The sequence below is a fragment of the Gadus macrocephalus genome, chromosome 21 (assembly GCF_031168955.1).
Source record: "Gadus macrocephalus chromosome 21, ASM3116895v1".
Lineage (NCBI taxonomy): Eukaryota > Metazoa > Chordata > Actinopteri > Gadiformes > Gadidae > Gadus > Gadus macrocephalus.
The window spans coordinates 17,850,571-17,874,573 of record NC_082402.1 but is presented as its reverse complement, the minus strand read 5'-3'; the positions used below and the strand labels follow the sequence as shown (position 1 = coordinate 17,874,573).

Below are 24,003 nucleotides of genomic sequence, written 5' to 3'. Positions count from 1 at the left end.
TTAAAGCTACTTGCATGCCATGGAGTGCCGCGTTAAGTAGATAAAAGAAACAGCCCAGGGGTCTCAGCCTATATACTGTCTGACTTCAGTTCACCACCACACCGTCTGTGTCGCCAATTCTCCTTTTCCTCCAAACCATGCATACGCATGTGTCAGAGTTTGCTTAGGGCTGGGCACATTCTCCCGTCAAGTTAGTATTTATAGATCACAACCTTGGCGTGGAATGTCACGTACGCCAATTTCAGCCCCGTTTTGTGCGTACGCAACGGTTATAAATGAGACCCCAGCTCTGTGTTTCATATAATGAGGGGGTTTAGTGCTGCTCTGTGTTTCATATAATGGCGGGGTTTAGTGCTGCTCTGTGTTTCATATAATGGCGGCACCGTGCAAGGGTCCCTTCACATCAAGTAGTACGACCTAGAGCATATCAACATCCAGGCGACACGCAGAGGACCTCCTGCACTACACTTTAAAGCCACTGATATAGAAACATTGATCACACTGGCTTATCATCATCAGTGGTGGTCAAAGCGGTGGCCTGCTCAACAAATTCTGCTTTCATGTTTCAACTCATTTTCATTCTGATTGTATTACAACCAAAAGCCCTATATAACCTTATCACATTTTTATTTATTTTTTAACTTTTAAAGGCAACTTCGGCCAAACTTCTGCCGTCAGGTCAATGGTCCACAATATCAAGGGGGCTACACCCTATCAAGGGGCGTCCACCCTATCAAGGGGGGTCCACCCTATCAAGGAGGATCCACACTATCAAGGGGGGTCCACCCTATCAAGGGGGGTCCACACAATCAAGGGGGGTCCACACTATCAAGGGGGGTCCACATTATCAAAGGGGGTCCACATTATAGAGGGGGGTCCACACAATCAAGTGGGGTCAACACTATAAAGGGGGGTCCAGACTATCAAGCAGACTTCACACATGAAGCCCTACGAACAGATTCTCTGAGCCTCTCTGGAAACTCAAAATATCGTGGGACATTTCCACACGTGTACGGGAATGAGGTATGCGAGATTCACTATTATTATAGCCGTTTGATTCATTGATTAATGGATTCATAATGTATTTTTACAGGTTTAGCCAAAGGACCCTGGTAAATAGTTAAGCTGTTTAAGCCATTTCAAATGACAGGAAGAAAATCCTTGTTTTATGTGTGATTGTCCACATCTAAATCTAGATATCAGATCTGTCATTCTTTAAAGGTCCAATGACATGAAAACGTCTCTTTATGAGGTTTTCTTACATTTATATGAGTTAGGGCTTTGACTTTTGCCCAAAAATCATATTCGAAGTTTGTTTGTTTATTAATATTAATATTTGAACATATTTGAATATTTATTAATAATATTTTGACCATTAAATGCCTTCAGTAAGACCTGGATTGGGCTTTGCATGGTTTGTTTACCTCGTTGCTATGGTTACCGGTCTTGCATGTTCCAACGGTTTATTAGGTTTCTCATAAATCGCTGTCTAATAAATACCTCATTCACTGCCTTTTCCGTGGACATTACAATATTATGAATAGACTGCGTCGGGTTCTCCGACGTCTCTCCCTCTTGGCCTGCCCAGAACAGGTTTGAATATTAAGGGCTGCCTAATATTCATTCGAATTTTGATTTATTTTTTGATATTCGAATTATATTCGAATAACGAAGTTCGGAGTCAAAGCCCTAATATGAGTTATATTCCCCTAGCCTGCCTAGGGTCCCCCAGTGGCTAGAAATTGTGAAAGATGTAAAATGAGCACTAGGTATCCTGCTCCGCCTTTGAAAAAATTAAAGCTCAGACACGCCGTTTTGTAATTTGGCCACATATGTCGTCATAAGGAGCCAGGTTACCTCCGCTATCTCTGCTTTGCCCGCCCAGAGAATTTGGCCCACCAATGAGACAATGATCTAAGACCGTGCGAGCGGCACATGTGTGTGTGTTTGTGTGTGAATACACACACTGTAACAAGTGTTGTACATTTCTTTGTTATTTGGATAACCATTCTGCTGTTAGTGTTAAGGGGCATAACACGCAACATAAGTTAAGGTTTAGGTAAAGCTCACATTTGGTGTAAAGACTAGACTGCGTCAGGTTCTGTGGTACTTCCACAATGAGACTTGGGGGTTATCTCGGCCAACAACAATCGCGGACAACAATCCCTTTCCCCTCCATGTCGCGGTTCAATCTGGGCTTCAGCGAGTCAAAGCCAAAGTTCCATTCCCCAATTCCTTCTCAACCATCGCCGAGATAACCCCCACTACGAGTCTCGTTGTGGAAATAGGCCTACCGGAAGTCCAAAAACGGTAAGCATCCCTTTCTCCTCCTCAATGTCGCCGCACAGTCTGTATTTCAGATTGCGCGGAAGTGGAAGAACCGGAGATGTCGGAAAACCCGACGCAGTCGTTTGAGATTCATAAGATCATCCGGAGGCGCACACAGCTTTTGGCCGTGATAATATATATTATATTATATTACATTATATATATCTATACATTATATTATTTAATTATAGAGTTCCAGGACTCTTGCCGGAGCTCCCGTTGTGTTCTAGAATATTTACAGAAGACAGCCAAAAGCTGTGTGCGCCTCCGGATGATATTATGAATCCGAGCCATTGCGATACATCAACTGTAAACGGAGCGCATTGGTACTGTGGCCGCAAGCTGCTCAGGGCCACTACCCCACCCTCCACCTTGACCCGCCTCTAAAAAATTGCTTTTGTTTTTGGAAAGTTCATTGTGGGACTGGCTCGTAGTGGCTGTAATTCTGCACCCAGGCTAAATTTCTTGAACATCTTCAAATACTGTATTAGGGGCCCACTAAAACCTATATAAAAGCATCCAAAAAGTAGCATGCCATGGGACCTTTAAAGGGCTCATGTCATGCCACCACTGCCAGGTGTGGGTGTGATTAGCTGGTACAAGCCTTTTGGAACAGGGAAGGAATGATTTTCATAGTGACATCACAAGTGGGCGTGTCCAACTAGATGTACGCTGGATAGATCAGTCTATCAGCCTACCCAGCGGACTATAGCAAACGTTGCTTGTCTATCCTTCATATATCTAGGTGGACACTCCAGAGCAACTTTGTGAAAATGAAATGCTCCACACACCACGGCGTAATACTACAGGTGACTGAGAAGCCCTCACTCGGATTCAGATACCAAAAATAAGCCGCTGCTCAGATGGAGCTTCACCATCCACACACAGTAAAGGCTTGTTTTGCGATGCGGAATTGAAAACTTGAAGTCGGAGTTCCACCCGGACCGTTTAGCCAAAGTATACTAATCCGACTCTGTTATCCGACTCCGTGACTACGGAGACCCCTCAGCAGCTCTCCGCCGGGATGTCGTTAACGCAATGCAATTCGCTGCCCGATCTATCTTATGTGTTGACTACAAACCATGTAAGCACTGTTGTAAATAAACTTCCAAAGCTTTTCAAATCTTATTTGATGTTTTACTGGTCCTTAAGTTGCAAAGTAAACAATGTACAAAGTACTTAAGGTGCAAAGTCAAACCGGAGAAGTGATTCCGTAAATGATTTTGTTAGAGGACCAATCACAGCCCTTGCCGTCTCCGTTGCGTCGGCCAATATGGCGTCGACTGATAGTTAAAAAATATTGGATGCGCAGGTAAGCTATGGAGAGGGTCTACGACAGGCACACCGGCTTCGGAGAGGGCTCTCCGTGTCTACTACAGCACTTTAACATGCACACGGCGCATTTGAAAAGGCACCATCCAGGTGTTACTATAACCGTTTCTGTGAAAAAATAACGAACTGTGCAAACCCAGCTCACGACACTATTTCAACAACCCCTGTCTGGGAATTCAGAAATGCAAATGCCATAACCAAGTTTTTTGGTGTTTTCATTGCTGCTGATCTACGGCCATCTCCGTTGTTGACAAACAAGCAGTTATCTGAAATTTTCCCCTTAACTATGAACCGTACCGTACAGGGACTTAAAAACCGAGGTACGTACTGAACCTTGACTTTTGTGTACCCCTAACACACAGCGTTGCATTTTAATATTGGTGTCTAAAGTACTCAGGTAAAAACACAAGTGAAGTACAGATGATTTAAGATTCTGCTGAGAAGAGAAACATTATAACTTTAACTGACCCTATGTGCACTGTAGCATGAAACTAACCATTTTACAACGTTCACAATCAGAAAACGTCATATCGCACACCCCTAAAGGCAAAGTTTATTTCTTATTGAGGTTACCTTTTACTTGCAAACCTCTAATGTGAATGAGCATATGGGCTTTCCATTGTGACAGCATTAGGAACTTCATGTTTCATCACACAAACGCCTCACTCTGTTTACTAATAAGAAAATCTACCACTAAACTGCACATGAGAATACGTTTTCACAGTTTTCAGTTGGCCGGACTTCAGCCCCTGGCTCTGACTTAGAAATTTCTAGTTTAGCATACATAAAACATGTACACATACATCATATAACATTCTAGAGCAAAGGGAAAAGTGAAAAAGCATTATATCACCTCTTTAATAGGGTATTTTCTCCTTAGTCTGTAACACCAACTGGTTCCCATGGTTCCCTAAGTTAGTAAAACAGTAAGAAGCTACCTATTCAATCCTCAGAAAAGATTTTTGTTCTGCGTGTCAAAGAAATTTAGATGCTCAGATATAGTCCAGCGCTTTCACAATTAACACAATTTTAGAGAGACGCCGAGATCGTTTAATGGCCTGTGGCATGTGCCACCGCGACCACTGACATACCATGGCATATGCCGTTCTGGAACGGTAACTGCCGTTCTGAAACGGTAACTGCCGTCGCGACCACAGACATACCATGGCATATGCCGTTCTGGAACGGTAACTGCCATTCTGAAACGGTAACTACCGTTCTGAAACGGTAACTGCCGTCGCGACCACTGACATACCATGGCATATGCCGTTCTGGAACGGTAACTGCCGTTCTGAAACGGTAACTGCCGTTCTGAAACGGTAACTACCGTTCTGAAACGGTAATGCCATGGCATATGCCTTTCTGGAACGGTAACTACCGTTCTGAAACGGTAACTGCCGTTCAGGTGGAACGGTAACTGCAGTTCCCAACAATGGTATGTGACACCAGCATAACTCCTCCGTATAATTTCAAGACAGGTATTGCCATAAATGTAAAGGTATATATTTGGTATTTATTGACACAATATCACAACATAACGCCGTAAATAAAGGGATTTACACGTTTCTCTCGTCCGTGCTGTTGTTATGATATTTCCGATCTGTTTGTTGTTGCTTTTGTAATGACAGATGCTTTTGAAAACAGCCGGACTTGCTCCGGTGACGGTAGTTATAGCCTAGCCTTCTAGGTGGCCATAGAGCTATAGTCTATTGCTTTGTTCCAATATCCATACTATCCGCAGTCATTATACTTTATTTTAGTATGACTTCTTTTTTATATAGTTTGAGTACGTAGTGCGTTGCAATTAAGATCAGGGCGAAACGATCGCAACCGCAATAAACATCTCGCTTTGAACGGTGAACTCTTTACACATAGTAGTTATAAAGCTATTAAAACAACAAAATGACTCCATTAATGCAGGATACGTGGAAAATGCATGGACCTATTAAAGAAAATGCGCCGACGTTGGCTCAGCCTGGCTCCGCCTCTTCAGCTACGTAGCTATTAGATCGCTGCCGTGGAGCACGAAAGGTGTACATCAATCCACACTCATCGGTTTGACCGTTTGAGTATACCATCCGGGTCCTTTCACTACACTTCCTTTCGCCCTGATCTTAATTGCAACGCACTACGTACTCAAACTATATAAAAAAAGAAGTCATACTAAAATAAAGTATAATGACTGCGGATAGTATGGATATTGGAACAAAGCAATAGACTAGCTCTATGGCCACCTAGAAGGCTAGGCTATAACTACCGTCACCGGAGCAAGTCCGGCTGTTTTCAAAAGCATCTGTCATTACAAAAGCAACAACAAAACAGATCGGAAATATCCTAACAACAGCACGGACGAGAGAAACGTGTAAATCCCTTTATTTACGGTGTCATGTTGTGATATTGTGTCAATAAATACCAAATATATATACCTTTACATTTATGGCAATACCTGTCTTGAAATTATACAGAGGAGTTATGCTGGTGTCACATACCATTGTTGGGAACTGCAGTTACCGTTCCACCTGAACGGCAGTTACCGTTTCAGAACGGTAGTTACCGTTCCAGAAAGGCATATGCCATGGCATTACCGTTTCAGAACGGTAGTTACCGTTTCAGAACGGTAGTTACCGTTTCAGAACGGCAGTTACCGTTCCAGAACGGCATATGCCATGGTATGTCAGTGGTCGCGACGGCAGTTACCGTTTCAGAACGGTAGTTACCGTTTCAGAACGGCAGTTACCGTTTCAGAACGGCAGTTACCGTTTCAGAACGGCAGTTACCGTTCCAGAACGGCATATGCCATGGTATGTCAGTGGTCGCGGTGGCACATGCCACAGGCCAATAAACGATCTCGGCCCTACTGCAATTTTACTTGATAGGTAATATCAATTATGTAATTACATGATTTGGTTGATTCTGTGGGATGTGTTTGGAATAATCTAAAGTTGCAGATATTTAATATAAAATGTAAAAATAAATTCCACATGCAATCAAATTAATCCTTTCAATGGAGAGAACACAAGGCTACTGGCCCGTCAAACTTTAGTCTTTGACTGATTTCTAACGAGACAAACTTGCTTGCTGGAGCCCTCCTCTTCCTTCCACACCTTTTGGGCAGTAATCCACAGTTAGGCTTTAGGGGATCTTCTAGAATCAATAAATGGCACTCTCCTTTACTGCCACCTCTTATCCATAAACACAGAAGCTAGCTCTTCTTACCTCGGGAAACGTGAGTGATTCATGTACATATTCACGTAACTAAATAGTGCTGAACTTGGGTCACACAAATTAATTTCAGGCATTTTATAAACCTGTTGGTCAGAAAGTAGCTTTTAAATGTCTAATGAAAACATTTCAATTGTATTTAATTATCTTTAACTTTAGAATAGGGTTGGCCGATAAGCTATTTTTTGTAAACTTGTATGAATATAATTAATCGAGAGTGCAACATCCAACATCTGTTTCAAATGTGACATAAGCTGCTACTTTTCTGCCACTCGTTGGAAGCATCTTGAAATTTTCCCATTCTCGTTTCATACATAATAAATCCATTAACAAATCCAGTATAAGGCTTCGAGGCATGTTTGAGTAATAGACTAGCAATGAATTATGAGCTTCATAAGCTTGCTATTCAGAACTTAAAAGTGAAAGTAGGGTAGGCCTATAAGCCAAAACTATTGATTAAAGGTCTGTGTGTAAGTTGTAGTAGCACCTAGCAGTGTTGATGCAGATTGCAACAACCAACTGAATACCCCCCCTCACCCCTCTACCGGTTTGTATTGTGTAAGGTGACTTGAACTGGTCTGTATTGTGTGAAGTGTCTTGTACTGGCCTGCATTGTGTAAGGTGTCCTGTCCTGTAACGTATTGTGTAAGGGGTCCTGTACTGGCCTGTATTGTGTAAGATATCCCGTACTGTGTGAGGTGTCCTATGCTGGCCTGTATTGTGTAAGGTGTCCTGTACCCTGTACGGTGTGAGGTGTCCTGTACTGGTCTGTATTGTGTGAGGTGTCCTTTACCCTGTACCAGACATGGGGGACTCGAGTCACATGACTTAACTCGAGTCAGACTCGAGTCGCAAATTTGAGGACTTGAGACTTGCTTGACTAACACTGATAAAAGACTCGACTTGACTTGACTTTGACTTGGTCTTCATGACTTGACTTAGACTTGAGACAGATGACTCGAAATTACTTTTTTAAAGTTAGATTAAAGGTTGGATGTGGGATATGCGATACGCCGGCAGATTTTGAAAATGCACAACTCAAATGGTCCTACCCCCTCTCCTTCAACGCTGACTCTGACTCCACCCATTCTAGGTACATGGATGCGCAATCACGCACGAGCACGAACACAGATGCGCGAGAGTGAGCCAGGCTAGCTAGGTTGGAGTTTAGGGTTGTCTTCTATTGCTAGGTCCAAATGTGGATTAGCTAGTTAGCTAGCTCCAGTAGCTACCGCAGGATAACAACAAACAGAAGCTTGCTCTGGGTCACGAGCTTTGAGTATGTGCACGTGCACGAAGGGGTCACTCGCGGGGAGCGGGGGAGGGGGAGTGCAGTACGACCGTTTGATTGACGTACTTACTGTCCAATGCCACTCGGTGGTTCTGAAAATCATTGGCTGGAGTTTTTCGAGCCCTGCCCGTTCCACAGATGATTGACTTGTTTCATTTTCATCTCAGTAGGCTACTTCTAACTCAGTGGCTGTAAGTGGGTTATGATAAGGATTTCACGTAATTTTCAAGTAAAATTACACCGTCAGAGCCAGAGCGTCAAACTGGGCTGTTCTCAGCATACCGCAAAAGAATTAAGAGGGTTCAAGTTCCAGTCCCCAAATTCAGTTGAACCACTACCTGGACATTTGTGATGGACAGAGCTGCCTTCAGTATTGGGCCATGAACAGGCGCACCCTCCCCTCTTTGTTCAAGGTGGAGGTAAGAGTTATGGCAGTCCCTGCATCAAGTGCACCTGTTGAACGTTTGTTCAGCCATGGTGGGGGGATAATGTGACCCCATCATTCACAACTCAAATTATTTTTTTTGCCAGTGCAATGCATTGTAAGTCGATGTATGTCGCGTGGCAGCAAGATTGCTACCAGCTTTTAGGCTTGTGTATTACCATTTCCCCTTCCTACAGTATGTGTATGCGATATTACTTTTGAAATATTCTTTTTTTTCATGTCTGATGCCATGTGTTGCAAATAATATTCTACAACATGTAGCGAGATTGAGTGATTGACTTGAACTGTTCTCGTATACAGCCACCTAGAGGTTCTATTTGATTCTGTTCATAGGTTGGAGGTAATGATCATAAAAACATTTTCAAACTATTCACATAATGGTTTTGGAATGTTTTGAATAGTTTGAGTTATTGTTAATGTTAAGACATTGTTATTGTTAATGTTGAATTAAAACTCAACTTATGAACCACTCTTTACCGATTTTTAAATGTGGAAACTGGGTAAGATCAGATTATTGTATGACTTGACTTGTAACTTGCTTGACCTGAGCAATGACTTGACTTTCGATTTGCTTGATTCTCACCACAGTGACTTGGGACTTGCTTGAGACTTGAAGGTTATGACTTGAGACTTGCTTGTGACTTGCACATGAGTGACTTACCCCCACCCTGCCCTGTACTGTGTGAGGTTTCCTGTACTGGCCTATATTGTGTAAGGTGTCCTGCACCCTGTACTGTGTGAGGTGTCCTGTACTGGCCTATATTGTGTAAGGTGTCCTGTACCCTGTACTGTGTGAGGTATCCCTATGCTGGCCTGTATTGTGTTAGGTGTCCTGTACCCTCTACTGTGTGAGGTGTCCTGTACTGGTCTGTATTATGTAAGGTGTCCTGTACCCTGTACTGTGTCCTATGCTGGCCTGTATTGTGTGAGGTGTCTTGTACCCTCCACTGTGTGAGGTGTCCTGTACTGGCCTGCATTGTGTAAGGTGTCCTGTACCCTGTACTGTGTGAGGTGTCCTATGCTGGCCTGTATTGTGTAAGGTGTCCTGTACCCTGTACTGTGTCCTATGCTGGCCTGTATTGTGTGAGGTGTCTTGTACCCTCCACTGTGTGAGGTGTACTGTACTGGCCTGTATTGTGTAAGGTGTCCTGTACCCTGTACTGTGTGAGGTGTCCTATGCTGGCCTGTAGTGTGTAAGGTGTGCTGTACTCTGTACTGTGTACTGTGTCCTATGCTGGCCTGTATCGTGTAAGGTGTCAGTAGGTACTTCCAAAATGATGTCACCGTCTACGACAGCATCGAGTAGCCAGGTCTGTCAAGTAATGAGGTTCCTTGATAGATTGTTGAATTGTAATATATAGTCTGTACTATAGGTCTTAGCTTACAAGTAGTGGTTGTGTAACTTTAAAGAGATGGTTGGTTGCCTTACTTTTCACGTCAAAAAAGAATAAGAAAACATCGAGCTGATTGGAACTGTACACATAAGCCGTGATTTCTGTTTTGGGAAAAAAACAAATTGAACAAGGTGGGATTTTTGACGGCTTTAGCATGCAAATATTTCTATAGATATAATTTTTGTTAATTAATCACAAACGGGTACAAGTAGATGACACTATTACAAATGAATCCTCAAAGAATAAAAGGCGTCTTGGACACTTCTATCTAACGCCACGGTGTGTGGGTGGTGGCCATGAGGTCAACACGCCTCTGTCATTCCCACAACTCTTAGCCACAACACGTTCTTTAGAGATGCATTCTCTCCAGCGCCGATTGTCTGTCCTGTAGAAACTTGGAGGACCCTCCCCATGTAGATATAAAGGGCTCATACTCAGGGAACCAAAACACAATGCATATTTTCATGGGACTATGCACAAATTAAAACAGACTTATGAATATTCTATTCCATGTCTGTTCCGCAAGATGTCACTAAACTCTACCTTGAATTATAAATCAGTATAGTAACTGGCTATGAGTTGTCTCAAGCTGGGTGAATTTTCAAAGCAGTTTCACTGGGAGATGGAGTAACGTAGCCGGCTTGAGAACAGCAGTAGCATTGCTTAATTTCCTCTGTATTATGCATGTTTGCCGAGACAGTTTGAGATGAAGGGGAAGCAAAACTTTAGACCTCTTTTTACTGAATCTTTCTAGGCAAACAGTATACATAATATGCTTTACTTTGAAAAGAAAATGATAGAATAGTGACCACTGCCAAATACACAAAAGGGTTTTCAAATGAAGAATAAGCAGAGTCATTGGAAGCAAAACAAAGCAAATTACATGCAACAATACTTTTTCATTTTCTTTTGAGAAGCCAAGCAATGCTGAATAACCGATAATTTGGCACCCTCATCAACCTGTGGAATGGTCTACTGATACAAACTATTGAAGACAGACGATTTGAATATTAAAGACAGCCGACTAAATGTCCTTCTATCGAAGCTTGACAGTTGAGGATTCAAGGTCACCCCTCCTATCTATGCCTCAATCTATCCCTCTACCATCTAACCAGTTGTAATTGCTACCAAAAATAACCCTGTAGCAAGCACACATAGGGCCTGTGCTGGACAGAGGACGTCTGACATTTGACATCTTCAACCTGTCACTCCCGATGTCCCCACGTACTTCAAAACCTCATCCATGCCAGTGTGCCAGTGCCCAAACCGTCAACTGCAGCGAGCCTTGAGGAGCTCTGCCTGGTCCAGTTCACCCCCATCTCCTCAAAGTGGCTCAGAGACTGGTCCAGGCTCACCTCTGATCCTGCCTAGCCACCCACTAGAGCCCAGAACAGGAGCACAGAGGAGGCCATCTCTACAGCACTACAGCACTCGCCAAGGTGGAAATCAGTAACACCTACGTGAGAAGGCAGGTCATCGGCTTCACCATCAACCCCTCCTAACTTGACCTGTGCATCAATACCTACCTCGGCAACTGGATGCTTCCGGGGCTCTTGTCATACATGACAAACATTGTATAATAAATGTGTAATAACGTTGATTTTGAAGCACGATTTCCTCTTATATTTCATGAATAGGAAACTCCATGGAGTGATTTGCAACTATGGTCACAATCACCCACACTACTACTATTCTCTTTAGCGACAACTGTATTATTCATGGTACTTCCGTGTATTCACAATAACAAATAGCTTGCACACATCACATCCTTTCATCTATATCGTTCACATCTAATGCTTGGCAATAATTGTATCTTCTTTGAGTGGTACTGTAAAATACCCAGATTATCATAATCTAGCAATGCAAAGCAGAAATGAACAATAAGTAACAACCACATAAGCTTACATTGTTTATTAAAAAACAAACTAAGACCAACTAGACTAAAAATATGGCTCCCTGTTCTGACAGAGGATCCCCGGGGTCCTCTCCTCACGCGGCCTCAACAGCAGTTACAAATTTATCCAAAGCGACTTACAACCATTCATACACACATTCACAAACCGACGATGGAGTCAATGCAGGGTGACAGCCGACTCGTAAGGAGCAGTCAGGGTGAGGCGCCTTGCCCAGGGACACCTCGACACACAGCCAGGAGGATGGGGATCGAATAAGCAACCTTCCAGTTATAAGTCAACCCGCTCTACCTCCTGAGCTACTACAGCAGCCTCCACACTTCCCTTTGCCACTCTACACCACCTCAGCATGTAGCCAACAGTGTCCTCTCCTCAGCGGGTATGAGAGGACTCTGTGTACAAGGGATGGGCATGATTAATTGACGATCGACTAATTGATCGTTAAGAATTTCGTCGTTTACGTAAACTTTTCATCGATTAAACTAATGCAGTGTGCAATTAAACATATTACCACACAGGGGCAATATTACAATTTGCGGCTCCTCCCCCGCAATGAACGGTGAACTCTTTACGCCTAGCAGCTATAAAAAGCTATAAAAACTACAAAATGACTATTAATGCAGGCTATGTGGAAAATGCGCCGACTTTGGCTCAGCCTGGCTCCGCCCTATTCCGCTACGTAGCTAAGAGGGCTGCAGTTGAGTACGAACAGTGTACATCGCCACACACTTCGCGATTTGACCGTTTTCAGTACACTTATTTTCGCCAGATCTGAATCGGAACGCCCTACGTACTCAAACTTAGACTAGTAAGTACGGATAGTATGGATATTGGAACACGGCAGTGTTAATTTCGTCAACGAAAAATATGACGAAAAATGTTCGTCAACTACCTTTTTTCCGTGACTTAAGGTGCGGCCACACCAGACGCGTATCTCGCATACTTTTTACGCGAGATACACGCGTATAATGTTGCTTGACCATTTTGTGTCAAAAATTGTCGCATACGCGCAATACGCGCTATACCTGTCCTAAGTGACTTCAACCTCCTGCGACATACGTCCACTGACAAGAACATATATACATATTAAGTTGTGTAACCTGACAAGCGGGACAGTCTGTTCTAGTAGTATCACTTAATATTACTGCTAACTGGTGCTACTGCTAACCGGCGCTAACTTTTTTCATAGTAGAACACAACCGATAGCTGAAGCCAAGCAAAATACACACACACATTATTCACTGATCTTACCAGGAACGCCAATATCCTCTGCCACGTCGACCCACGCCCTCTCTGTTTTGTTCCTGTCCCTGTACGACACCATCGTGGTGTCGTACAGGACAGGACGGCCGCACACGGCGACGATGATATTTTGATCCACCTCCATTTCTGTTCGTGTAGTGTCTGTAGTGTTGATCAGCAGAGAAATAGTCCGCCAAGACGTTGAGGTTGCTTAGTAACCAGAGACTCGGTCCATGCAAGTGAACGGAGCGTTCCCTCTTCGTCATAACTATCAAACCAAACATCCTTCACATTCACCGAGCGAACATTATGAAAGTAAAATGCACATTTCTCGCTAGAAATGTTTCCATAAAAGCATTTAATGGCGTAACTATGTTACTATTTCCACACAGAATAAAGAAAGATGTCGGCCGTATGCTTCTGTCCAAGCTCACTACTCTCTGCCAGTGACGTCGGGTCAAGCTCAACGCTGATTGGGCAATACGGCTAATCGTCATGCGTATGAGCGTAAAAAGTTCAATTTTTTTAACTCTTGAAATGTACGCGATATACGCACTATACGCACGTATAGCGCGTAAATATACGCGCCTCATACGCGCAATACGCGCGTACAACGTTGCTTATACGCATATTACGCGTAATACGCGCGTATACCAATGGTTCCCTATGGAAAAAATGGCGATTTCATACGCGAAGTACGCGAAATACGCGTCTGGTGTGGCCGCACCTTAAGACGAGACATTGACGAGCTAAAAATAGATCTGTGATAATAAAAACGATGACGAAATGTCATTTTGTTTTCGTTGACGAGACGAGACAGGACGAAAATGTTATTGGTGTGCTATTTGGCCATTCAAAATGCACGATATTTTCCAATCAGTACACTCCCGTAAGGTTCTTATGCAACTGTTCACTCCTACAGCAAATAGGACGGACCTTAGCTACGACTTGGCAACGGGAGGTATGGTCCACTCAGCTATGAGCTAACGTTATGCATTGTACATGATTCGAAATTCTTCCCAGCTTTTATTCCACAGATACTAGGGTCTATAGCATATAACCGCGTTGTCTGATTACAGTTTAATTAATTTTTCACAATTTACCGGCTCTCGTTTTGAAGAAAATCACTGCGCCATTCGTTTCAATGGGAATCGCCACGGTCTATACTTCAATAAGTCCACCACATAAGGTGGACTTTGAAATTCGTCCCAGCCTTTATACCCAAGATACTATAGGGTTTATAGCATATAACCGCGTTTTCTGATTACAGTTTAATGCATTTTTCACAATTTACCAGCTATCGTTTTGAAGGCTGAACAGACAAGAGTACTATAGTGTGGCGTCACGTTTCGAGAGCAACAGATTTTCGGTTCTACACAAACCAAATTAACAAGGGGAAATCCTATGCCACACAAACCTTTTATAGAAAAGGAACAATCTTTTTGCGAATTGATTTGTGAGTTTGCTTTACCAATGATGTAAGTAATATTGAGAATAGATTGTCTTCATATTAAAAAAAAAACTAAACTAAACTAACGTTTACAAACTTTTCCTTTTAATACCCCAGGGGAATACATGAACGCCTCGACATTTTTCGATTGGTAGTGATTTTCACCTCTTGAAATTGATTTATTTTAATTTTGAAAGAAACAACACATGGAAGCAATGGAGAACGCCATCTCTCGTTCGGTTGTTTAGAACTGAAAATCCGGTTGCCAGGACAACGTAACGTTTTCACTTTAGTACTCTATTTGAGTGGAACAACTTAGCAGGTGTCCATATAGCCTATATAGGGTTAGCCTAATTGAACTAGTTTAAAAAGAGAAAACATTTTGACTAAAAGTAATGACTAAAAGTTGACTAAAATGTAAGAACTTTTCGTTGACTAAAACTAGACAAAAACTACAAAGGAAAACAATGACTAAAATGTGACTAAATATACTAAGCATTTTCGTCAAAAGACTAAGACTAAGACTAATTCTAAAATAGCTGACAAAATTAACACTGGAACACGGCGATGTAATTATGAAGCGGACGAGGCCACGGCGAAGTCTGGTGTGGGACCATGATTTAAAAAATGACTTCTTGGGGAGCACTATAGGCCTACCACTCAAGGAGAGGTTAGCATCGAAGCGGAAATAAAGAACTTTCTGAGCCCTTGGATTGTGGAAAGTTGTTCCCCCGCCTTGCCAAGTTAGCACGGAGGAATTTGTGCATCCCGGCAACGTCGGTCCCCTCAGACTCTGAGGGGACCCGCTCTGAGCCTCAGAGCGGGTGTTTTCGGCAGCTGGACTGACGGTCACCAGGCTGCGGTCGCGTCTGACCCCAGAGCATGTCAACATGCTCATCTTTCTGAACAAAAATCCGTAGACTGGTTGGTTAAGTTATAACATGATTGTTTTTTTGACATTATTATTATTATTATTATTTTGGGAAGAAACTAGGGTTGTGTTTATTTTTAGTTATGTTTATGAGCACCGGCTTCGAGCTGCATGCTCCGTTGCTTAGAGCAGAGTAGCGCATAACTATTGAACGGATCTGGTTTAACTGAGTTAATAATCTAATAATAAAGATCCCAATGAAGAAAACACGCAGCATTTGTATTTTCATTTCATTTTGAATATTTATATATATTTTTTAATTTTAATGTAAAATATTAACGATTAATCGACTAATTGATCGTTAATCCTCCCGACGATCGACTAAGACAACTTAATCGAATGCCCATCCCTAGTGTGTACACAAGGCCCCAACATTCTCCCCTCAATATTCCATAGCTAGCCCTCGTTTCACAACTTTCCTTTTGAGTGAGTCAAGCCTTGGACAAACGATGAGCATGGGAGCACCAGTCATCGGTGCCCCATCAAGAGGAGGGGTTTTCCTGTCTCCAGGCTCCTTCTGAGGCACAGCCCCTACTCAGCCTCTTAGATTGTCATTTTAGAATGATTTCTAGGTTTGTTTTTTTGGTTCACAGAACGTCCCGTTAACCAGCAGGGAGAAGAGTGTCAAGTAACCTCCATTTGCAGGCTAGTCCAGCGCATATAGCACTGGAGGAACATAACAATATCCAAGCAAATTAGCCCGCACAGGCTATTGTCGACTCCATCAAGATCTAGGTTTTCATTCCCGTCATTGCGATCTCAAAGATTACTCTTCCAAGCTCCTGTAGCATCTGGACCTATTAAAGTACTCGGGTTCTGCAGGCCTGCCACATCGCATTTGGAGAAGAAAAATCTAATCAATAGACACCCCCATCTGAACTTGGACAAGAAATCAACAAATCAGAGAAGTAGAGCGATGAGAGGCACGCAGAGGGTCTGCTGGGGTTGGAATGACACCAATGTATTAGCACAATGCATTATCGAGCTGCCATCAAAATGCAGAACGGATCTGGAGTCAGCCCCACAAACACACACCGCTGTTAATCTAAAAGGTCAAGGCTGGTTGGTGACAGAATCTAGAGGATCAATCACCTTTAAGAGAGAGAGAGAGAGAGAGAGAGAGAGAGAGAGAGAGAGAGAGAGAGAGAGAGAGAGAGAGAGAGAGAGAGAGAGAGAGAGAGAGAGAGAGAGAGAGAGAGAGAGAGAGAGAGAGAGAGAGAGAGAGAGAGAGAGAGAGAGAGAGAGAGAGAGAGAGAGAGAGAGAGAGAGAGAGAGAGAGAGAGAGAGAGAGAGTGTACCAAATAGATTGCTGGAGTGGCCTTGCTTGGAGATGGGCCGCAGCTCGTTGGCGCCCCAGGCGTAGCGCTTGTAGCCGCCCCACGAGTGCTGCATCATCTGCAAGGGAGACAGAGGGACACCAGCGGGTTAGAGCACCACCATTTGTCGTATTAAAAATTTGACTTTGATTAAACAATGGATTGAAAGAAGATAAGTGTCTGCACAGGAATCCAACGGAGGACAGGACCACCTTGCATGGAACCCATGCAAAGTCAGAAAGCATGAAAACACTACTGTTTATGGAAAGAGAAACACCACTTGAGGGTAGATATGCTGCACCCCTTCAGCATTTCATTTCATGAGAGGGGACAGGACAAATCTGTGAGGGAAAGAGGATTCACACAAAATAACTAGTGTAGGTGTTTTAATTAGGGGTCAGTTTACTAAATGGCAAAATGACACACACACACACACACCAACACGTTAGTGGAGCTTAGAATTCCATCATGATCATCCCACATTTGACATTTTGATAAAATGTGCCTAGCTGTTCAGAGAGTACCTCTCATTCCCAGTAGCCATGAGAATGGGAAGCTAGGGAACAGAGTATAGCTCCATCCATCAGCATGTCGTGGTTCTTGGCTTCCCAGATGTATCACTCAGGTCCTGTGATCAACCACATGTGTATGTAGGGGCTCTTCAATTATTATTTGTTTGGATATTGACCAATGGCAAAGAGAATGTGAGCCATATGGTTAGAGACGATAATAGAGGAGCATAATAGAGACAAGAGAATCAAAACGCATCAGTAGAGAAATCATATTCCAAGTGAGACCATCAGCAGAGCATCACTATGGAGAGAAGTTGACCAAAGTGTGTTCAGACAGCGCTACGGTGTCGTCCCAACCAAGAGAGGGTGGGCGATATCCATGGGAACTGATAGTGGGAGAGAGAGGGTAAGAGGAAGAGGGGCATAGAGAGAGAGTTTATCCCTTTTTCCCCCCACCAAGATTAGCACGTATTTGCAGGTTTTGAAATTGGGGAAAAACCTGCTATTAATAGGAGATTATTATTTTCTGGTGCGTCACATTCAATGTCACAAACATGCCAGAGCAGCAGTTAGCAGCAGTTCTAGAAACAGCAACGAGGCCAGTGAAAAGCGGAACGCTGGCTACTGATTTTTGGTATCCGTTACTTATTCAGTCTCTTTACAACTCAAACCACCAATGAACTAGAAAGAACAATCGTCATTGCATGTTGACCCACTGTAATTACCAGCCAACGTGTGGAGCTTCAACATGAACCACGCGGGAAGCTGGCGAGAATGAGTCCAACAGGGTGGGATGTCTCCATCACGGCCAAGAGGAGCTGGAGCCATACGCACCAGCGGCTAGAAGCATTTGTCCTGGGAATTGATACCGATTGTAACCTTTCCCACTAAAGACTAAAGCCAGGTGTGTGTGTGTGTACATATGTATGTATGTATGTAATGTTATTATATATACTGTATATACATATATACACATGACATAGCTAAATATACATGTTGCATGGAAAAGTACAATAAAAGTATTCAAAAGCAATCAACAATTGCTTGCCGGTCTGGACACTTTGTTTACTGACTGATTAAGATTGCCACCAAAATTAATTTTATATTAATATAATATCAATATTTTAATTGCAGAAAACATTAAAGACTTAATGAACCTGTAAATCAACTTGAATTTACATTTCCATAGGCTGAATTAATGTTTAAGAGCTTTAAAAGTAAAGAATTCTCCCTAGGATTTTGTTTCCATTGCAGGGCTCCATTGCGGCCATAGTTGTAAGAAGTTGCAGCACGCAACATCTTATTAACCTTATTAAGCTCTTAATAACATTAGGGCCATTAATGCTTTTAGGAGGGTTTTCATTTGGAACGTTTGCAGCTATTTCAATATTAAACACTGACAACAAGATACCAAAATGCTCCACTTACTAATAACTGGTCGCTCGTGAAACATGACTAGAGCCGGTAGGGATTATTTTCTATGTCATGAAAACGCAATCTCTTCAAAGAAATCTATCAAAATTAAAAGGATAATCAGTTGTTGACATGACATGATTCTGCCAGCTTTATTGCTGTTTATTATTTATTATTATACTCTTTATTATTTGTTCAGAATATTCATAACTTATTTGTGTATTATTATGTATTCGGGCCGTCCCTAGTTTGTTTCATAAGTTAAACTAACTATTAGTTTAATAAGTAGAATAAAGGTCCAGAAACAGTTGTATAAATATATCAATAGATGTTTGTAATCAAAAGGTTATTAGGCTTGCTTAACTTCATAACAACACCAGCACCACCACCACCATTTCGCTTTTAAATGTACTATTTATGTCAGTTTTTGCCATGATAATGAATGTATGATTAATTGCTCAGCACTCCTAAAACAAATAAAGCACCGATATAGGGACACAGAAATCTACATAGACATTGTGTAGCAGAGTTTTATCTGCAATTTCACTTGATACTTGGCTTTGTAGATCAGGGATTCCCAACCCATGACTTAACGGAAAACTGTTCCTTTGACATTTTGGGTCAAAGGAACACAACCTTATAACACACACTTTACTTTTCTTTCATGCCATCATTTTCCACAACACATATCTTAGTGCACAGCAAACTGAAGAAAATCCACAGTCAGAGTCAGTGAAATTGCAGATAAAACTCTGCTACACAATGTCTATGTAGATTTCTGTGTCCCTATATCGGTGCTTTATTTGTTTTAGGATGGACTCTGTGCCCTCAAAATCCTAAATCCCCAGTATTGACTCCACTGTTCCCTGCCCCACAGCGCTCCCGATGACAGGGCCTTGAAGCTGCGTTTACGGGGCCTGCTCTGCCAGGCTGCGCAGGCAGACCTGTGGATGAGCCCGTTCCATACCACAGGAAGAGGGCTGGGGCTACGTGGGATAAGTGAGTCAGCTCTGTGGGGTTCTAACAATAGCTATATTAGGGCCATTATTTAACAAGAACAAGCAAAATAAATGCAGCACATCATAAGTTCTGGTTTTATTAGTTAATCAAGAAAAAAACGTACAGATTGAAAATAATGAAAAGCTGGACAAAGAGGGAAGACTGTAGCTATTTCGGTTGAAATGATAAGCAGCTTGTCCAGATCTGTCTACAAATAGTGTTGATACTCTACATGTCTCCACATTGTATACCTACCTCGGCATACAATCATATGTGGAAGGAACTGATGACGATGAGCTTCGGTCTTTCCTCAAGTTAGAATGGAATAGCAGTTATTTAACAGATTGTCAAAAAGGACATCAAGCTGAGCATGTTAACTTTGAAAAGAATATCGGAAAACATGAAATGATGAAATGATACGATAACGTGAGATTTCGTAACAATCTGCTGACCGTGAGTGATGGTCTGATAGTCGATGGACACGGTAAACAAAATCAGACATAAATCTACATAGATGGGGAAAAGCCTAATTGTTGTTCCAGCATCATTGCGCATTTCAAATCTCGAAACGTTCTTTAATTGTCAGAAGTGAAGGCATCTCACAAAAATGTCCTAAATAATAATGAACTGAAACGCTCAAGTTTTTTCTTGGGCGGTGAACTGATTATTCACCTGAACACTGGGGTAACCTCTCCACACCTTCCTGAATTTACAATCAGATTAGGCCTGGCTCTCAGATGACTAAAATCCTGTAAGGAGGCCTTTCAGGCCCATTTTGGACATCTCTTTGCTTGGAAAAGTTAAGTAATTGGATATATTGCTTTAAATAGCACAGCCATTCAAAACTGAATGAGAGCAAGGTTTTTGTATATTAAAAACATTGATACTATTTATTATTTATATGTATTGTGTTGTTGTTGAAGCATTTCAAGGCTGTAAGACTCAGTAGCCAATCAGGACTATTTTGGAAGTTTGTGAAAGAGAATAAACATAAAAAACTGATGTTATTTATTTCATTGATAAAAAACAATGCATTCCAAGACTGTACATTGTCCGATTTTTTGTAAGACTCTGCTATTGTTGTTTGACGGACGGAATTGCGTAATTTAGTGTTGATAAATGCTGAACACTACACCAGGCCTGGCTAACCCTAAAAGAGGATACCTCAACGGGGGGGGGGGGGGGGGGGGGATACATGTGACTGCATAAATGTGTCCACAGACATGGTGACTCATGTATGATAATGAGCTTTATTGGCCCTTAACAACACTAACATGCAATTACAACACTGCCTCAGAAGGCTATTGGCCTGCCCTAAGCAACACGAGTAGAGGAATAAACTCTAGAGGAAATTTTATCCTGAACTCTTGAACATTTCAAACGTGCAAAAACATAATTATATATTTATGTGGCATTCAGTCCAATGCTTAAGATACATCTGTGGCATTCAGTAGGCTAATGCAGTGGTAAAGTGTCGTCAAGTGTGGTTCTTCCTTCAGATTACTAAGTGTTTATTTCTGTTCAATAGATTTGATCAATCCCCCGTAGGAGAAATTTGTTAATGTTTGTCCGTATAAAACAATAATGGTAAAAAAAAAAAAGAAAAAGAAAAAAAGAGTGTCGACCAATGACGGTAACTCTAGTCAGACCGTGCAATCCGAAGGCTCTACTTTACCACTCCCCCTACTCCAGGGGTCTCAAACTCGCGGCCCGCGGGACGATATTTTGTGGCCCCCTACTTGATATCAAAGTTAAGTGTTAGTGCGGCCCGCACGTTTTAATTTTTTTTTTTTTTTTGCCGAGTCGCTGCACTTGCCCGTTGGCCTCATTTATAAAGCTTGCTGCGCACAAAAACCTTGCATAAGACAGAGGTGAAATGTGCTAGGCCAACGGTATGGCTTCTTCCAAGTCTGTGTGCGCTGGAGATACGCCCTTTCTGTGTGTATCTCTTTCCAAACACCATGCACCTGACCGGGTTCTCTCCTGTGTGACTCCTCTGATGTATTTCGATCTTGTTATGGGCAGGCCAAGAGGGAGAGACGTCGGAGAACCCGACACAGTCTATTCATAATATTGTAATGACCACGGAAGAGGCAGTGAATGAAGTATTGATTAGACAGCGATTTATTAGAAACCTAATAAATCGTTGGAACACGCAAGACCGGTAACCATAGCAACGCCGGTAAACAAACCTCGCGAAGCCCAATCCAGGTCTTACTGAAGGCATTTAATGGTCAAAATATTATTAATAAATATTCTAATATATTCGAATATTAATATTAATAAACAAACGAACATCGAATATGATTTTTGGGCAAAAGTCAAAGCCCTAACACACACACACCAACGTTTGCGGTGAAAAATGCTTCTGCACATTTCACCCCGTCTTCGCAAGGTTGTTGGGCGCAGCAAGCTTTATAAAAAAATATATATATAAAGCCCTGCATGGGCCCTGCAGGAGCTGCGTGAGAGGAAGCGCTGCCAGGTCTCTGGCAGTAAGGAGTAGGCAAGAAAAGCCATATGTTCAGAAGGACACTTCATGTTCTGAAGAAGGTTCATGTTTTAAAGTCGTTCATGTTCAAAAGAGCCATTCATGTTCAAAAAAGCATTCATGTTACAGAACTGTTAATAGTAAAGCTTGATATTTGTACTTTTTTGTGGAAAACTTGATGCGGCCCAGCCTCACCCAGAATCTGCCTCCAGCGGCCCCCAGGTAAATTGAGTTTGAGACCCCTGCCCTACTCCCTTCCACTGATGCAGAGCAAATATAACTGAGAAGGGGAGGGCGTGGCCCAACTAGTTTGTGAACGACCGGGGGAAACGCGATGCAAATTAGATGTGGACATATTTGAGGCTTTAAAAAACCATTCAGAAATTACGCCCGGACCCTTTTTTTTATGTCCTTTGAAAAGTCAGGCAGAAAAGCAGACAGTCGTTCCAGTAATGTATGAAGCATTCAGAGACCGTAACGCTTGCATCGTATCAACTGGCTTGGAACACTGCACAAGCTAAAAAGCCATACAATGAAGGGGAGTTCCTTAAAAAATGCTTAAGTAACGTTGATGAAATCTTGTTCCCTGAAAAAAAACAAAAAAATAACTAATGGTATTAAACGTCCAAACACGGCTATTGAATCGCAGTTGCACTCTGATCTTCAAGCATGCAAGTATTTGAGTGTCGCATTGGACGAGTCTTGTGACAGACAAGTTGGCAATATTTGCACGATCTGTGTCAAACGATTGTGTGATCAAAGGAGAACCCCCCACACTCGGGTGGACCCACTGCTCCCCCCAGTCCGAGAAGATGAATGTGGCATAGATTTGAATGAAACAATAATGGCTGCATTTGTGAAAGCAAATTGCAGTAAATCTGTCCAAGCAGAGGTCTCAGCAGAAGTGTGTTTGCATGCATGTAGGTGTGTACGTGTGTGATCTAGGGATGGGCCGATAGTCGATTCTATCGACTATCGCCGATAGATGGATTCCATCGTCGATGGTCTGAAGTTGCCGATAAAAAGGCGATAATTATTTAAATAATTAATTTGTAATTTTTTTTTTTTTTTTTTTTTGGAAATACAGCGCTGTGGTAGCTATTTTTACAACTTAAAAAGCCCCGCAAATTGTAATTGAAATTAACTGGCACAGGTGGAAGACATACTATGTAGCGCTGACCTGCCGTATAGAGTGGCGAAGTCACGCCCCTTCCGGTAGGGCTCATGGGACCTATGAGATCGAAAAATATGAATGGGTGTCAATGGAGAGAAAATAATTATTTTCTGGTCCCAGTCTTTATATGCCCTGGATTACACATGTTGTTTGTGGATTTAAATGATAATTTTTCATGCAAAGAAAACTAAAAATGTTTGTGAAGAAGTTTGATAATTTTAGGTTTTATGTGAGGCCGCTTTGTGAACTACAGCTCTTCGCTGCTCTCGACGCATATGAGATACGTCACCACACCCGCCCTTGGAACTCGGCACAGAGATGGCGATCTCTCTGCCCCACTTCACCGCTTTTTCCAAGGGGAGGATAAAAGCATCGAAAGAGGTGAAAACCATTATAAATCGGGGCACGTGCAGAGTTTCAGTTATGCCGATGGGAAGATTGTGAACCAAACTCTGAACCATTTTGCAACAGGCAAATGTGTGTTGGTGTGTCTTATTGCTTCCCACGTCTGCGTCTGCATCTTTCCCACTCCTGGCTAATAGTTTCAGCT

General features: G+C 42.4%; 1 protein-coding gene across 1 annotated transcript in view; it reads right to left on the bottom strand.

The window, feature by feature from the left end:
- man1a1 (mannosidase, alpha, class 1A, member 1) overlaps positions 1-24,003 on the bottom strand; it is a 99,673-nt gene that overhangs the window by 58,850 nt on the left and 16,820 nt on the right. The window contains exon 2 of the mRNA XM_060042107.1: positions 16,847-16,943. Within this exon, the coding sequence (XP_059898090.1) occupies positions 16,847-16,943 (97 nt within the window). The remainder of the gene's footprint in view (positions 1-16,846; positions 16,944-24,003) is intronic.